This window comes from Bos indicus, chromosome 10, assembly GCF_029378745.1.
Source record: "Bos indicus isolate NIAB-ARS_2022 breed Sahiwal x Tharparkar chromosome 10, NIAB-ARS_B.indTharparkar_mat_pri_1.0, whole genome shotgun sequence".
Classification (NCBI taxonomy): domain Eukaryota; kingdom Metazoa; phylum Chordata; class Mammalia; order Artiodactyla; family Bovidae; genus Bos; species Bos indicus.
The window spans coordinates 54,858,532-54,876,640 of record NC_091769.1 but is presented as its reverse complement, the minus strand read 5'-3'; the positions used below and the strand labels follow the sequence as shown (position 1 = coordinate 54,876,640).

General features: G+C 40.6%; 1 protein-coding gene across 15 annotated transcripts in view; it reads right to left on the bottom strand.

Annotated features, from left to right (window-relative positions):
- Positions 1 to 18,109, bottom strand: part of RAB27A (RAB27A, member RAS oncogene family) — a 91,743-nt gene that overhangs the window by 29,113 nt on the left and 44,521 nt on the right. For 3 of the 15 annotated variants that reach the window (XR_011568855.1, XR_011568858.1, XM_070797514.1), the window contains one exon: positions 7,747 to 15,600. The exons of 11 other annotated variants lie outside the window; for them this stretch is intronic. Coding sequence is in view for 2 of the 4 variants with exons in the window: in XM_070797514.1 (XP_070653615.1) it covers positions 15,582 to 15,600 (19 nt within the window). In the remaining 2 variants the exon portion in view is untranslated. One more of the 15 variants, XM_070797513.1, reaches the window with a different exon arrangement.

Sequence of the window (18,109 nt, the reverse complement as noted above, 5' to 3'; positions counted from 1 at the left end):
ATGAATAAATATATTTTTTTTTTAAGTGGCCAGGTTTGGTATACAAGGTAGCCTAACAGGAAACACGTGACTTCTGAAGTCAGGCAGAGCTAGACTGATTCCACGTCTCCCACCTACTGTCTACTCTGATGTTTTTCAACCTTGGATTTTCAGGTTTCCATTGTATGAAAAAGAAGATAATGTACACTACTTCATCCCATTGTTCTAAGGATTGAACGAGACACTCTTTGTGGAGTGCCCAGCACAATGCTTGGGAGATGCTGGATACTCAGTAAATGCTGGCTCAAGCTCCTCTCCCCACTCTGGACAGATCCGACGGGGCTCTGAAGACCTAAAACAATTTTGAAATAGCCTCTGGGAAGCTTGAAACATGCATTTCTGACACAAAAGATTACTGACTGGCTCGGAGTAGTGCACTAAGTCAGAAAAGAAGACCCTCTTTTTTGGCTAAATCTAACCATTTTCAATTAATTTTAAGTAGATATGTCATTTTCAAGAGTTGGAACTAGCCTAAAATCAGGTTTAAATTACATAAAACACTTCAATCCATTCTAACCAATTCACACTTGTTCAAAAGAACCTCAATGGTTCATTCTGGTTGAGAATGAAAGAGTTAAGTTCAAAGACGTTCTACTTACAAAACCATTTCTGATTGATCTAAAGCCACTTTGGCTAAAACCACATGTGTCTAACCATTTAGGTCTGGTTTCAAGAGCTCAAATAGGCTTCAGGCTGGTTTTAGCTAGCTCAAATAAGCTCTCACATGGACAAGCAGGTTCTGACTGACTCACATGAGGTTTGATTGGTTCAGAATAAATTTCACTGCATCAAGTTAGCACTGACCAATTAAATCTATCTCTAACTGGGCCACAGTTGCTCTAAGTTTATCAAACCACTTGTAACTAGTTTAAGGTAAAAACTGGTTCAAAACAGTCCAAGTTGAGACTTCCCTGGTGGTTCATAGGCAAAGACTCAGTGTTCCCTATGCAGGGGTCCTGGATATGATCCCTAGTCAAGGAACACGGGGCTTTCCTTGTGGCTCAGCCGGTAAAGAATCTGCCTGCAATGTGGAAAACCTGGGTTTGATCCCCCGGTTGGGAAGATCCCCTGGAGAAGGGAAAGGCTACCCATTCCAGTTATTCTGGCCTGGAGAATTCCATGGACTGTATAGTCCACGGAGTCGTAAAGAGTCAGACACAACTGCGCAACTTTCACTTTCACTTTCAGGGAACTAGATCCCACAGGCCACAACTAAGAGTTTGCATGCCACAACGAAGACTGAAGATCCCACGTGTTGTAACTAAGACCCAGTGCAGCCAAAAAATAAACATAAAAAAAAAAGTCCAAGTTGACTGATCAGATGTTCAGTTTAAGACTAAAAAAGTAAAATGATAATCAGAAGCACCAAAAGCAATGGTTTGGTGTTTTAAACTTATGTCAAATCAATAAACTTAAATTTTTATTTATAATCACCTCAATTGTAGACAACCTGTACTCAAAAATGTATCTCCACCACAGTATAGTATCTTTCGACAACTAAACAGTTTGTCCACGTTGGAGTACAGCATACTGGTTGGGAGAAAGGACACTGTCCAAGGAGAAAATGATAAACAGTAGGAAAAGGCATGATGAGTGACACCAGCCTCTTGGGTTGAGAACTCACCTCCTGACTTATCTCAAGGATCTGGCAGCAAACCATTGATCTGTGATCCAACAATGAAATATAAATTTCAGTTGGGCGGAACATTCAGCAAATTAGGAGGCTATTTACAGTTTGTCCTAAATTGGACACAATGACCAGGCTGGTTTGGGTTAACAGAGACCAGAATTCTAAACAGTAAGGAAGCTGCAAAGAAATACAAGGTTTCAGGGAACAGGCAGGTCTTCAAATTGTTAATAGAGATTTTTCAGGGTTTTGGCAGGATACTGATGGTGACAGGTTTCTTATCTGAGATTCTGGTAGGTCTTCACATAGAATCATCTTCGTACGAAAAATTACTTTTGTTACTCAAGTCCTGAGTGGTGTCTCTGGAGCCTATTCTTCAGGAGAAAAAAAAGTATTATACTCTTCAATTATGGAAATAATGAATTATTTTTCAGTATCAGTTTAGTCGCTCAGTCATGTCCGACTCCTTGCGACCCCATGAACCGCAGCACGCCAGGCCTCCCTGTCCATCACCAACTCCTGGAGTTCACCCAAACCCATGTCCATTGAGCCAGTGATGCCATCCAACCATCTCATCCTCTGTCATCCCCTTCTCCTCCTGCCCTCAATCTTTCCCAGCATTGGGGTCTTTTCCAATGAGTCAGCTCTTCGTATCAGGTGGCCAAAGTATTGGAGTTTCAGGTTCAACATCAGTCCTTCCAATGAACACCCAGGACTGATCTCCTTTAGGATGGACTGGTTGGATCTCCTTACAGTCCAAGGGACTCTCAAGAGTCTTCTCCATCACCACACTTCAAAAGCATCAATTCTTTGGCACTCAGCTTTCTTTGTAGTTCAACTCTCATATCCATTCATGACCACTGGAAAAACCATAGCCTTGACTAGACAGACCTTTGTTGACAAAGTAATGTCTCTGCTTTTTAATATGCTATCTAGGTTGGTCATAACTTTCCTTCCAAGGAGTAATTTCATGGCTTTTTCTTTTAATTTCATGGCTGCAATCACCATCTGCAGTGATTTTGGAGCCCAAAAAAATAAAGTCTGACACTGTTTCCACTGTTTCCCCATCTATTTGCCATGAAGTGATGGGACTGGATGCCATGATCTTCGTTTTCTGAATGTTGAGCTTTAAGCCAGCTTTTTCACTCTCTTTCATTTTCATCAAGGGGCTCTTTAGTTCTTCTTCACTTTCTGCCATAAGGGTGGTATCATCACCATATCTGAGGTTATTGATATTTCTCCTGGCAATCTTGATTCCAGCTTGTGCTTCTTCCAGACCAGCATTTCTCATGATGTACTCTGCATATAAGTTAAATAAGCAGGGTGACAATATACAGCCTTGATGTGCTCCTTTTCCTATTTGGAACCAGTCTGTTGTTCCATGTCCAGTTCTAACTGTTGCTTCCTGACCTGCATACAGGTTTCTCAAGAGGCAGGTCAGGTGGTCTAGTATTCCCATCTCTTTTTATGTTGGTATTTTAGCGCACAAAGGGGAACAGAATAAAATACACAATGCAGAATTTGAGGCACCCAAACAGCAGGTTGTGCACACAATTTCCAGCAAGTACTCCAACCTACTGATCTTTGGGAAGCCAGTTCATTAAGGCCTCCCAATTGCATTGCTCTTACTAAAAACATGTCAGATGCCCACATGTCAAGCACTTTGCATGCATTAGGGCAAAACCCTCATCACAGCCCTAAAGATACACATCATACATACTTCCTCCCTTGGAAAAATCTCGGTGCCATTCTATCATGAATGCCACAGTGAAAGGATGAGTAAGTGGGTCTTGGGCAGTCTATCACATGTTAGCATGGGCTCAATTCCAACGTATTGTTGAGAGACAGGAAGAAGTGGAGGTTAAGAGCATGGACTCTAGAATCACAACACATATGAGTTCAGTCATGTCACTTTAGAAAACTTAATGTCTTTTGCCTCAGGGTCTCCATTTTAAAAATGGGAATGATATCCTATTTTATGAATACTATTAGTATATGCTTTGTTATTTTAACTTTTTTATAAGTAGGGTATATCTTATATTTCACAGTTTTACAACCTATGACAACTTGCAATTGTTTGTAAATAAAATGGCACTAGAAATACAGTTGTGTGAAAACCTTTCAATAGCATCTTCTAGCAAAATCAAGATACAGCATCAACACATTTAGATTTGATGAAGCACAATAGTAAATCTATCTCAAACATCTGTTGGGCGGATTGAGTTAGTGTATACATATAAACTTTGGAATAGTGCTTGGCACACAATAACTGCTATTAGCATCATTACCTAGCAGTCTAGTTCTGAAGGGTCAATACCCAGGCCATTTTCCTCCCTAGAAATCTAAAAAAAGAACTGAATCCCTAAAGTAAAAATAAGACATAAAATAAGAATCTATGGAGAGCGTTTGAATATAAGGTCACTTCTTTAAACACAATGCCTCCTGGAGGACGTAGCATCTAAACCTCAAGGAAATGTCTTCTATTAATAAAAGTCAAGAATGCCCTCAATTTTGGATAGGCAAAGACTTTCTTATCCAGCTCACTTCTTTCTCTCCTCCTTACACAAATATTTTTTCAAAGTACTCTCCACCCTCACTCTCATCAGAGTAACAATAGAAAGCAAGGAACACCCACTTCTTCAACAAGTATCATGTGGTGATAAGTGGCTGGTAAGAGAAAGTCAATGATCTTCTTCCTTATTTGAAAAATAAAATATATTTTAATTGCTCTTCAGGAAATAAGATAGAAGAAAATGGTTTGGCTAAAACAAAGGGGAAAGATCTCTCTGTGTGTTTGAATCTGTGTCTCTGTGTGTCTCTCTCTCCCTCACACACACATACAACATAGTCCAAACTCTCCATGAAGCTTCCTATTAAATTCAGTCATAGGTTCCGGCCTTAGGATCCCCTATCACAAGGCAGAGTCATTCTAAAGTTATCCCAGATAATCCAGCCAATTCTTGAAAGCCGATTTTCCCTCTATCAACCATATTTAGTACAGAGAGTAACAAAGCAGGGAGAGATACTATTACCGAAACCACTACCATATGCCACAAATGGTAGTAGACAGTCATGACTTTTTGTCATCATCCTTAAGGAAAACTTCAAGTCTGTATAAGAAAGGGATGTTTTCTTAATATGGTGGTAAGTAGGTTTGGATTCAAATTCTGAACCCTTGTTGGTGTGACTTGGTCCAAGTTCTTCACACTAAGCCTCCATTCTTAAACTACAAAGTAGAAATAACATTGCAAACCTCACTGGGTTACTTTAAGGATGAAGTGACATAAACCACAGAAAATTTTAGCACACTGCTTGGTTTGCATTGTGTTCAATAACTGAAATTTCTCTTTATCAATACTATTACTAAAGCATATACATATCAATATGTATATCAATACATATACTAAAGCCTCATCACATTCTTATTAGGCAAAGCATGTAATTTTACAACCAGTGCCTGAACCTTCTGAAAAAATTGAAAAATTCAATTTAGGTGCAGTCATGTACAAGGTCTTTATCACAAAAGTTACTTTGGCATTCTGATCTAACAGTGAGTTTTAACTGGGTTATTTCAGCACTGTCAGAGCTAGAGTGTTCATCACCAAAGCATTTTATAATATACCAAGATCTGAGTAGGGGTAACTTGTGTTTACCAAATCAGCTCTGGCTACCACTGTCTTCAGTTCAGTTCAGTCGCTCAGTCGTGTCCGACTCTTTGCGACCCCATGAATCACAGCACGCCAGGCCTCCCTGTCCATCACCAACTCCCGGAGTTCACCCAAACTCATGTCCATCGAGTTGGTGATGCCATCCAGCCATCTCATCCTCTGTCATCCCCTTCTCCTCCTGCCCCCAGTCCCTTCCATCATCAGGGTCTTTTCCAATGAGTCAGCTCTTCGCATGAGGTGGCCAAAGTACTGGAGTTTCAGCTTCAGCATCAGTCCTTCCAATGAACACTCAGGACTGATCTCCTTTAGAATGGACTGGTTGGATCTCCTTGCAGTCCAAGGGACTCTCAAGAGTCTTCTCCATCACCACACTTCAAAAGCATCAATTCTTCAGCACTCAGCTTTCTTCACAGTCCAACTCTCACATCAGTACATGACCACCGGGAAAACCATAGCCTTGACTGGATGGACCTTTGTTGGCAAAGTAATGTCTCTGCTTTTGAATATGCCATCTAGGTTGGTCATAACTTTCCTTCCAAGGAGTAATTTCATGGCTTTTTCTTTTAATTTCATGGCTGCAATCACCATCTTCAGTGATTTTGGAGCCCCAAAAAATAAAGTCTGACACTGTTTCCACTGTCTTAGGTCACTGCAATTGCTACACCCTGAAGTGAAACACATTTACTTTCACTGGGAAAGCAAGATGTGTACTGCCCAAGAGTGGGGCTCCCCATTTCTACAGTAGGAGACATTCTCTGCTCTCTGTGCACATGACCTTCCTCTTCTCAATTTCTGGTCTAGTTTGAATGGATACGTTTCTGCCCTCCTGAATAGGTTGACAGTGAAATAGATGAAATTATAAACAAAGAGCTTATTTTGTTTGTGCAAAGATCTTAGGTAGGGGCTTCCCTGATGATCTGGTGGCTAAGATTCTGAGCTCCCAATGCAGGGAGCCAAGGTTCAATTCCTGGTCAGGGAACTAGATCCCACATGTGGCAAGACACAGTGCAGCCAAATAAATAAAAGTAAATATTAAAAACATGAAAAGAAAAAAAAGATTTCATGTGCCATAACAAAGATCAAAGATCCCATGTGTTACAACCAAGACTTGGTGTAAACACATAATTATTCTTTTCAAGAAGATCTTAGGTAGAGAGAAGTTAAGTAGAAATGTAATGGGCTTTGAAAAATAGACAGGAACAGGAATCTCTTTCTTCCTTGTCTCCTTATTGAAAGATGAGTTTGGCTTTATCCAATTTCAGAATATTAGATTATAAGTGCACTACATATTCACCTATAACCTATGATTTGTAAATGGATTCTTCTCAATATAGTGTTTTGTAGTAATATCATACATCCACCATTAATAGCGAAAAGAGAGGCATGTGACTAAAAACTGACAGAATCTAAATTTACATATCTTAATACTTATACATGTGCCTGTTACATAGGAATATTCCATTTTCCCTATTTAAACAAAGTGAAAAGACTAACTTCTAGCAGATGATGATATCTAAATGCCATTTAGATGATATCTAAAGTACCAAATTATTCAAAGAAAAGAAAGAATTATCTACAAAAACTGTTGAATTAAATATACATTCCCAAATATTGCCAGGACATCTAAATATATCATTTGTAAAAGCATCCTTCAGACATTTGCAATTCTTTATGAGTATTAAAGAGAAGGTCCAGAATAAAGAAAAAATAAACAATTCCAACCCAAGAGTTGACCTACTATTTCTGAGATGTTACCATCACGTCTGTAAGTAACCAACATAAACCAGTAGAGCAATAACTCAAGCAACTACATAAAGAACAGGCACCAGAATGTTTAATGGAAGTAGAATATGTTCTTCTGGAAGACCACTGTCAACAACTCAAATGAGATACTGGCTTTTTTGTTTTTTTAAGCTATAGAGATCATTGATTCATTTATTCCAAATACATTATTTGTTGTCCACACCTCTTTTAGGATCAGAATATGAATGTTTACTGAAATTTATGAAAAGTAAACACTGGGGGTTGTATTACTCACAGTTTGTGACAAGTACATCTTGTTTTATAGACACAGGGTAACAGGAATAAAGGTGTACTACAGAATCTGTCACTTGTAAAATATAGGCAATACCATGGTAACAGGAGTGGCTGTTTGGTTTGCTGAGTAATATCTCAAATAATATGAAAGTATCCCCATAATGGTCACAATTACATGTCCTGTCAATGGAAAGTCTCACCCGTGGCTAAATATGCTTCTTAAAGACACCATGAAGCAAGGAAGACTCCAAGAATTACAAAGAAGTGCAATACCTGTGAAGTCTACTCCCTCGAAGACAATGAAACATAGGTGCCAGAGTCAAGGTCTCCTAAATTCAAACAGTGGGACACCACCACCCACCTGTGTAAAGTGAGTAACAAAATCCATGATGGAAATCGATATATTAAGGTTTGAAAACTGATATTATGACATTAAGACTGGTGTTTTTTCCATGATATCTTAAGAGGGACACTGAACCTAATAAAGCTCCCAAAGAATGGAGTAAAAATATTTTCTGAAAATGGAAAAGGAGGAGTGACCTAAGCTTGGTTCAGTTCAGTTGCTCAGTCGTGTCTGACTCTTTGCAACCCCATGGACTGCAGCACTCCAGGCTTCCCTGTCCATCACCAACTCCCAGAGTTTACTCAAACTCATGTCTGTTGAGTCGGTGATGCCATCCAACCATCTTATCCTCTGTAGTCCCCTTTTCCTCCTTCCTTCAATCTTTCTCAGCATCAGGGTCTTTTCAAATGAGTCAGTTCTTCACATCAGGTGGCCAAAGTATTGGAGTTTCAGCTTAAGCATCAGTCCTTCCAGTGAGTATTCAGGACTGGAGAAGGGAATGGCAAACCACTTCAGTATTCTTGCCTTAAGAACCCCATGAACAGTATGAAAAGACCTAAGCTACCTGGAAGGCAATATATCTGCAAGACTAACTGATTCATAGAGGAAATCCTGCTATTAAGTTTTGAAGAAGTAGAAGTGAAGAGTCGTTGGCTATGCCAGAGTGATGCCAAGCTCCCAGGGCCAAGAGTCAAAGATGGAAATATGAAGAGTGAGCATGCTGCTACCACAGCCAGGACTGGAAGGATTACAAACGAAGAAGCACTCAAAGGACCTGAAACTGAAGAATGCATTTCCAAGGTTGCAAAACACAGAATACCTTTCCATTTATGACTGAGAAACAGAGTTGAGGATTCTGCCAAGTCTGGTCCTACTGGAATGTGGGAGGGCTGGAAGGCCTTTGGCCAACACAACCTGGCTGTCCATGTGCATCTCACCTGCCTCAAAGCTTTTCATGTGAGGTAACACAGGGAAGATGCTGATTTCTCGGAGGAAATACACCCAATCAAGAAGAGAATCACCTCACTTTGTGATGGAGCAACAATGCTTCTTTCACAACAAGAAAATTTTAGGATGAAAAAAATTGTGAATTAAAAGAATCCAGACCTGTTGAAGATGACTGTCCAAACAATAAAAACAACGGGGTAAATATCCCTGAGTTGGCAGTAGCTGGGCAAGAGAGGGTTCCTTCATCATTGCCTTTTTAAAAAACTAGGACAAAAACTCTATATTTATTCATGTAGAGAAACTGTGTCCAGAGTACACCACCGTCTTGCCTTTCTAGACTCCTTCATTTGCATACTAGGACACCATTGTCACTGTTGTTTTGTTAAGTGTGATTTTTTACAGTGTACTGTAACATTTCCCTGACTTCTTTATCAAAGGGCACAGACTGTACCTCATCTTTTCTGTGATGAGATGCACTGTGCCCCAGTGGCTCAGTGGTAAAGAATCACCTGCCAAGGCAGGAGATGCGGATTCCCTGGGTCAGGAAGATCCCCTGGAGGAGGAAATGGCAATCCACTCCAGTATTCTTGCCTGGAAAATTCCAAGAATAGAAGAGTCTGGTGGGCTACAGTCCATGGGGTCACAAAGAGTCGGACACAACTGAGTGTGCACGCACTGTATGTAAGTGCATACTCTCAGGAAGTGTGAATGGTGACGGCGCCTATTACACACACCCTATTGAGGCGAAGCCCTGGTCTGGCATACAGATTCTCACAAAGGCCACCAGGATACACTGGGTATGTCTTTACTTCTCCCTCATTCTGCCGACCCCATAGCCTTGCCTGCGCTGACCACATCAGAGCAGAGCTGTTCTCTGCCCCAGGGATATGCTTCTCAGATGCAGGCTGGCTTATGAAAGCACATCATCTCTTCACAGCTGGTTTTCTTTTCCACAGTCTCCTATCCACCCTATGATTCCCTCCTGTTGAGTTCTAACAGTCCCACTTCTATTCATTACTCCGAGTCATGACCCCTCTGCCCTCTCTCCTTTTCTGGCTTTCCTGTCCCTCATCTCCAGGTACTCATCCTAAACTTCAGCTTGTGCGAGCAAAAACTGACCTTACACCAACAATGCCAGTCAATGAATACCGGTGCTCTCCTTATAACGGTGAGCGGCTAGGTCAATTTTAAGGTATTGGACCCTCCTTCCCAAGCTCATGCACTACTCTGTCTTTAAGGACTTCTGCTTTTCCAATAAGGAAAGGAGTTTTCCTCCAGCTAAGTCTGGGAACAGGGCCATTTCTGAAACCCAAGTGCTTCTCCATGGTGCCAGCTTGGGTTTTATCATATATTGACGAAAAGGCAGCATACAGAGACAAGTTGATCATGAGTTTAAAACACTATTGTCTGTAAATATTCCACCATATGTTAACTTAGTTCTTTTAAAAACAGTAAAATAGGCTCAGGAAAAAAATCAAACTATTTTCTGACGTTTTAGCAGCACCAGACAACAGTACTAGGATTCTTAGCCTCTCTCGTTTGGTGCTGATAAGCTCTAAACAGCCGGCTATAGGTCTTTCTAGCCTTTGTCAGGTCCACTGTCTCTGTTAATATATTTATAACACATGTTTAGCTGCTCCCTATGTATCATATTAACAGCTAAACCAGAAAGGAAAAAAAAAAAGAAACTCACCTATGGCCCAGGTCCAGTGGGATATACTTCTTATTGATTCTCAAGAAGTCTTGCCCAGTTCCACCTATTCAGTAGGCAGTCTTAGCAAGGGACTGTTTGCATTTCTATCAACAGCTGTGTATAGACTAGGGTGTGCCTTAAGTTTACTTATGCAAAAGAGGACAGAAGAACTTGCAGTCATCCGGCCTATTTCTAAATCAGCCTGTCAGATCACTGTTGTCTTTTTTTGTGATTATTGTTGTTGTTTTCTAATTTTATTACCTTTGGATCAGTAAATGTGGTCTGCTTAATATCAAATGGGGGGGGGGGTGTTAAGTATGAAAATAACCTGTATTCCCTGTTTGTTGCATGCAGAACTAGATATGTGCTAGTTCAAGCTAGTTAGCTGCATTTTTCAATCTGATATATCCTTGTTTATGTTTTCCGACTTCACCTGTTAGGTTCCAAGGAAATAATGTATCTTATTTTAGAAAATTAAGCACAAGACAACGTCTTAAAGGAGATAAAAATAACACATCATAAAGAACAAGGCACTGCAGTCCTTATGAGAGGCCTCAAATCTGTGGGATCTCAAGTCTTCTGGGATCCATGGAGGTGCCTTAAGAGTCTATAAACTTTTATTCAAATGCCTTTTTTCCTCTTTATTATTATTTTTTAAACTGGAATAAAAGTCTATAGTCAAATGAGTTATAATCCACACTCAGAGATCTCCAAACTTCTCACTGACACTGCCTGGCAAAGTTATTTGCTAAACTAGTGCACATGACAACCCTCTCAATTGATGATACATTTATGAGAGAATTCCAAATATTATTCCAAATACTATATATAGTATTAGGTATTCTCATAAATGTGTCATTAATTGAAAAGGTCGTAATGCATACTAGTCTTTCTTTATTTTCTTTTATTTTTAAAAATCTGGAGTGAATTCACATGTCCACTCTTGTGAGAGTAGTTAAGGAAGCATGTGTGAGCCACACTCTGTAAGTGACAGCAAGGCTCAGGCATGTCTGTTCAGCACACAGTGGCTTTTTCCTGTTAGGATAGTCAATTGAGCAATAAGGAATGAACACATTATGTTGCAGCTGATTTTATGTTTGGGGAGCTTCTTGGCTGACTTAGAGCAGTTGTAAGTTTGGGTTACTTTTTGTCCCTAGCAGGTCAGCGTCTTCACAGCCAGAAGGACGTTCTGGCACTGGAGCTCAGAAAAACTACCTCACGTCACTGCCACAGATCCTTCACTCCCTCAGAAAAGTGCTCTTGTCCAGCTGGTTGCAAACTTTCCTTAGCAAGTTTCTTCAAATGAAATCTAACCTGGTGCTCTAATATATAAAACAGGTGAATTCAGAACCGCTCTGGTAAAAGAAGTGAAGGTAAGCCCACCTCCAAGGCCTGTGAACCCAACAAGGTCCTAAGAAAAGCTCCACCACACACGTGTGGAAAACCAGTGTGGAAAGCTCAACCTCAGATGGCTCTGAATCATCTCACTTGCCTTCAACTTTGTACCCAACACTTTCTTTCTCCCTAAACACCTCAGACTGACAGCTCATTACAAGGTCTGCGAGGCTTTTTCATTCAACATTTCCTAAACACACCATCTCTCAAATCTTGCCCACTTAACCACAACCTTAGGACTCTTGTTATCTGGGAGCGAAAATCTGGAATGTATTGAAAGACCCTGGTAAGAATTCCAAAAAGGGCTAACTGGAGCTTCAGAAAATAAGGAAAGTGTCTTGGAAACAATGATCATTGAGTCACTCAAAGGGAAAAGAGAGCTGTGGATCTAAGGCTGAATAGTCCAGGGAAAATCTAGACCAAACTGGCCAGAGATGAACCAAGCAGTAGCATCTTCCTTGGGACAGAAAACCAGTGTACTTGCAAAATGGAACTACTGGAAGGATGCTTATAACCAGCTACACTGTTGATTTTTTCCTAAAGGGCATTACAAAGTACAGCCACATTATTCTTGATGGACTCAACAACCTATGCTTGGGCAGAACCCTCAGAAGTCAAAATATGCTTTGAAGAACACAATGAAATGATATAGCAAACTTACTATGTGATACAGCAAAATAACTGAAAATGTATTATTTTGTTCTGTATCATAAGCCACTTTGTACTAAAGTACAGCAGAGAATAACAGAGCAGATGGGAGAAAAACCTAAAATCCTCTGCACTAACTTGACTTTTCCCATAAATTCAAAAGGAATTACTAGTATTGTATTTTCTCCACAGGACCCCTTGTTCCAGCTAATGGCTGTATCATGAGGAATGCTACACATGCAAGGACTGCCACTTAGAACCATCGGGAAGTTCCAGGGACGGAGGAAAGGGCACAGGTAAGATGGCAACAGAGCAACCCCTAGTGTTCCCTACCCAAGAAGGCAGCCTCATATGAAGGTGGCACAGAACCAACTTCAGTTCAGAAGTGGTAAATACAAACGGAGGTCCCAGACAGGTGGACAGAATCACGCCAAAGTTGAACACCAACAAAGTAAGGAGTAGATCAAAAAAGGCGGAGAGGTGGCTTATGAATTCGAGGAATCAGGAGGATACCTACCCGTATACACTGGGAAGACCACTTAGCTCATCAGGAACAACACTTGGATCTAAGACCCAGGTAGTAGTTACTTTATCAAAAGCCAGAGAGATTCTTACCTAAGTCAGGGAAATGTTTCCAACTATTTGCTCCCTCCTGCTTAACCCATGCAATTTCCAAGCCTCCCTAATCTACCCAAGCAGGTTCCTGCCCTGCGCAAATGGAAAACTCAAGCATTCAGGTTAGAACTTGGTCCCCAAACCTACACCTGTCTTTGTCATCAACCAGGTAGTAAGCACACCTATGGGAACCAAGCTCCTATTTTCTTTTTTGGCCATACTGCGTAGCATGTGTTCCCACCGTGAACCCATGCCCCCTGCTTTGGAAGTTTGGAGTCATAACCACTGGGCCACAAGGGAAGTTCCAAGTTCTATTTTCTGAATGCACCTATGAGAAAGACATCTGAAGGGAGGGGACTAAGAATATAGGGGCCAAAGTCAGTGAGCAAGATGGTCACTCAGAAAGAATCTACAGGGCCTTATTAAAAGAAAGAGTGAATAAAGAGACAGCAATATAGGTACACTAAGGCAAAATAAAGATTCTGTGTTAGCAAGGAAACTATGAATCTGCAGGAGAACAAGCCAAGAGGGGAAAGAAAATTACAGGCAAGAGGAGCATAAAACACATGAAAGGAACACCGTGAGGATGTAAGTAGTTGTGCACGAATAACAGATTGACAAGCAACAACTTTAGAAACTTTGTTTGAGGGTTTGGAGGAAACTGAAGAAACATGTAATACTGTACTTCATCTTAATGAGGATAAGATGCGAATCTATATAAGAAAGAGGTGACTTCAAAGTAGTAAAAAAAAAAAAAAGTTTTATAAGCTACATATGGAAATCATTCACATAATTCTATAATCATGCTTTAATAAACCCACTTGTTAAAAGTATAAAGTTAGCCCTCACATGGGCTTCCCTTGTGGCTCATTTGGTGAAGAATCTGAGAGATGGGAATATCCTCCACCTGACCTGCCTCTTGAGAAATCTATATGGAAGTCAAGAAGCAACAGAACTGGACATGGAACAACAGACTGGTTCCAAATAGGAAAAGGAGTACGTCATGGGTGTATATTGTCGCCCTGCTTATTTAATTTATATGCAGAGTACATCATGAGAAACGCTGGGCTGGAAGAAGCACAAGCTGGAATCAAGATTGCCGGGAGAAATATCAATAACCTCAGATACGCAGATGACACCACCCTTATGGCAGAAAGTGAAAAAGAACTGAAGAGCCTCCTGATGAAAGTGAAAGAGGAGAGTGACAAAGTTGGCTTAAAGCTCAACATACTAAGATCATGGCATCTGGTCCCATCACTTGACAGCAAATATATGGGGAAACAATGGAACCAGTGACGACTTCTATTTTTTCAGGATCCAAAATCACTGCAGATGCTGACTGCAGTCATGAAATTAAAAGACTCTTGCTCCTTGGAAGAAAAGCTATGACCAACCTAGACAGCATATTAGAAAGCAGAGACATTACTTTGTCAACAAAGGTCCGTCTAGTCAAAGCTATGGTTTTTCCAGTAGTCAGGTATGGATGTGAGAGTTGGAGTACAAAGAAAGCTGAGCACCAAAGAATTGATGCTTTTGAAGTGTGGTGTTGGAGAAGACTCTTCAGAGTCCCTTGGACTGCAAGGAGATCCAACCAGTCAATACTAAAGGAATTAGTCCTGAATATTCATTGGAAGGGCTGATGCTGAAGCTGAAGTTTCAGCTCCAATACTTAGGCTACCTGATGTGAAGAACCAACTCAGTTGAAAAGACCCTGATGCTGGAAAGATTGAAGGAGGGAGGAGAAGGGGACGACAGAGGATGAGATGGTTGGATGGCATCACCGATGCGATAGACATGAGTTTGAGTAGGATCTGGGAGTTGATAATGGACAGGGAAGCCTGGCATGCTGCAGTCCATGGGGTCACAAAGAGTCGGACACGACAGAGCAACTGAACTGAACTAGCCCTCACATACCAACAAATTTGATTGCAAAAATTAGTAAGTTGAGCGCTTTGACCCCAAGGATTACCTTTCCATTAAAATAATGATGTTGTCACTGACATCATTTTAATTTAGAACTTTCCTATTTATTTGTACATCACAGAAAAATACAATTGCTATATAGCTATCAAACTGAAAATAAACCAAAAGTCGTAACAATGATACTGAAATTTTCCTAGAAATGAGTATCACCTTAAAAGTTCATATGCAAATGTTCAAGAAAAGCTTTTCCATATTTACATTTTAGATAGAACATGATAAAGAAAATTATTCTGCATAGAAATTACAATTTTTTATTTGAAATAATTTCCCTTAACTGCTAGTATCTCTAAGCAGTTGAGGTACATATAGCTTTAGCTTTTATAAAATAGTTCTAAATTGAACATTTCTGACACAGAGAAGAACAGACTCAACTTCTATTACTTCTCCTCTGAAAGCTCTTGATCTTGACCTCTGTAGGAGACAGAACTTAACAAAAGAACATGTGCAGGCTTCTCAGAGGAAACTGGACATTTACCGCATGTGTTCTAATGCAAGAGGCTTCACATCTGGTTCAGATGCAAAATGATTGTTAACTCAGGAGATGCAGTGTGACTTTCCAAACCAAAATCTGGAGCATGTGGTCTGTCAGTGGATTTTTATGACCCTTTTGGGAAAAGGCAGAATTGGAAATACAGTTTAGCTGTCAAAGTACTGGAATTTCTAAAGCACCTCACTAACTTTCAGGGCAATGCAAAGAAAGTAAAATGAAGCAGTACCAGAACAGCCATGGGCTGGTCATCACAACACATCTCTGGGCACGGAGGACACATGCAGTCATTTGAATTCCCTTCACTTCTGACCATCAGGGCTCAGGACTGAGACCCTACTGATCACCATAGTAGAGAAAAGGGGAGGGAAGTTGTTTCACCAGCAACAACCTCGTCTACTTATGTTCCTTTTCTCACAGCCTCAGTAATTAACAGAATGATCACAAACTAAGCCAAATGCTTCTCTATCCATTCAAATCTCACCCTAGAAATCAGTCCTCCAAAGCCACATCAAGGTCTGGATATTCCTTTAATCAATGTTTTCTCAATGTATCTGAGTGCTCTATCTTCATTAACCTGGACAGCTGTTAGGCTGCTTCTGAGTACTCCTCTCCCATCCCTCATCCCCGCAGTAAACTTTTTGTGTTGCCTGGACTGTGTTCTTATGTGCAGCTTCCCCTCCACCCCTCACCACTGGTCTGACAGCAGGCCAGCTGCCACTCCATTGCTAATTGTGTCTACCATCTGACTTTCTCTGACAGCTCATCCCTCCTCTGCTTCCCTCTGTTCCCTGCTGATTACATTCAGGAATGACTCAAAAAGTGTCTTAGAGTGCCACTGACAGCTGCTCTTTTTGGTAAATTAAGTTACATTTGCATTCAATTTAACAGTATTTGATAAGCAATTTCTACATGCCCAGTACTGTGCTGGCAACTACAAATGGCACAGGAGAAATATGTGATCTCGCCACTCTCCTCAAGAAGCTAGCAGTCAGGATAAGGAAACAAAATGAACTCATTTTCCACAAAAGACACATGAAACAAGATCCTCAGGAATCAAGATGTCACCCAGCACAGGATATCAAACATGTAATGGGGCTTTGTTGCTTCCAGCTGTGTGATCCATGGCAAGTCATGTAACCTCTCCGAGCCTGTTTCCTCAATATGAGAGATTTTATCTATCAAGATCATTGGGAGGACTGAAGACCCTGAGAAGTCAGAAACAGGGCACAATCTGACCAAGGCTTCAAACAGGGGCCAGGTCTTGAGGTGAACACCTTCAAAGAGGTGAGGAGTAGGAAAATGGCATGTCTGGTACAAGAGTATGTTTTGACTGCAATTTAACAGGTACTGAGAAGCCCAGTTAACTACTTCAAAGGCAACAAATGTAAATAAGATATACTCCTTCCCCTCAGAATTTACAGTCAGAGAAACATAAGACAAATACACAAATAACTATAAAGCTGGCTATAAATTCAAAGGAACGCTTAGGAGGTAATGTGGCAAGTTGAAGAGGGCTGGACAACTAACCGTCAGTGTGCTGATATTAGTTTTAGCTCTGCTACCACCTGTGTGTGATCCAACACTTTCCAGGCCTTGCTTCCTCAAATATGAAATAAGAGGGCTGAACTCAATGGTGTCTTCCTCACACAGTTCTCAGTCCAAAGAGTTTGGCCATGAGAAGCTTACATGGGGTCCTGGTGGCAGCTGCCCCTTGTTTCACCTCTCACGCCTTAAAGATGAGAGCCTAGACATGAGAATAAGATGGAACAGAAATAGAGTGGACAATAGAATAGGAAAGACTAGAAATCTCTTCAAGAAAGTTAGAGATAACAAGGGAATATTACATGCAAAAATGGGCACAATAAAGGACAGAAACGATAAGGATCTAACAGAAGAGATTAAGAAGAGATGACAAGAATACGCAGAAGAATTATACAAAAAAGGTCTTAAAGATCCAGGTAGCTACAATGGTGTTGTCACTCACCTAGAGCCAGACATCTTGGAGCGTGAAGTCAAGTGGGCCTTAGGAAACATTACTACAAACAAAGCTAGTGGAGGTGATTAGCTGAGCTATTTCAAATCCTAAAAGATGATGCTGTGAAAGTGCTTCACTCAATATGCCAGCAAATTTGGAAAACTCAACAATAGCCACAGGACTGGAAAAGGTCAGTTTTCATTTCAATCCCAAGGAAAGGCAATGCCAAAGAATGTTCACAATACTGCACAACTGTGCTCATTTCACATGCTAGCAAGTTGATGCTCAAAATCCTTCAAGCTAGGCTTTAACAGTATGCGAACCAAGAACTTCCAAATGTACAAGCTAGATTTAGAAAAGGCAGAGGAACCAGAGATCAAATTGATAACATTCATTAGATCATAGAAAAAGCAAGAGAATTCCTGAAAAACATCTATTTCTGCTTCACTGAGTACACTAAAATCTGTGTGGATCACAACAAACCAAGGAAACTTCTGAAAGAGACGGGAATACCAGATGACCTAATCTGCTTCCTGAGAAACCTGTATGTAGGTCAAGAAGCAACATCAATTATAATCAGTCATGGAACAACAGACTGGTTCCAAATTGGGAAAGGAGTACACCAAGGCTATATATTGTCACCTTGCT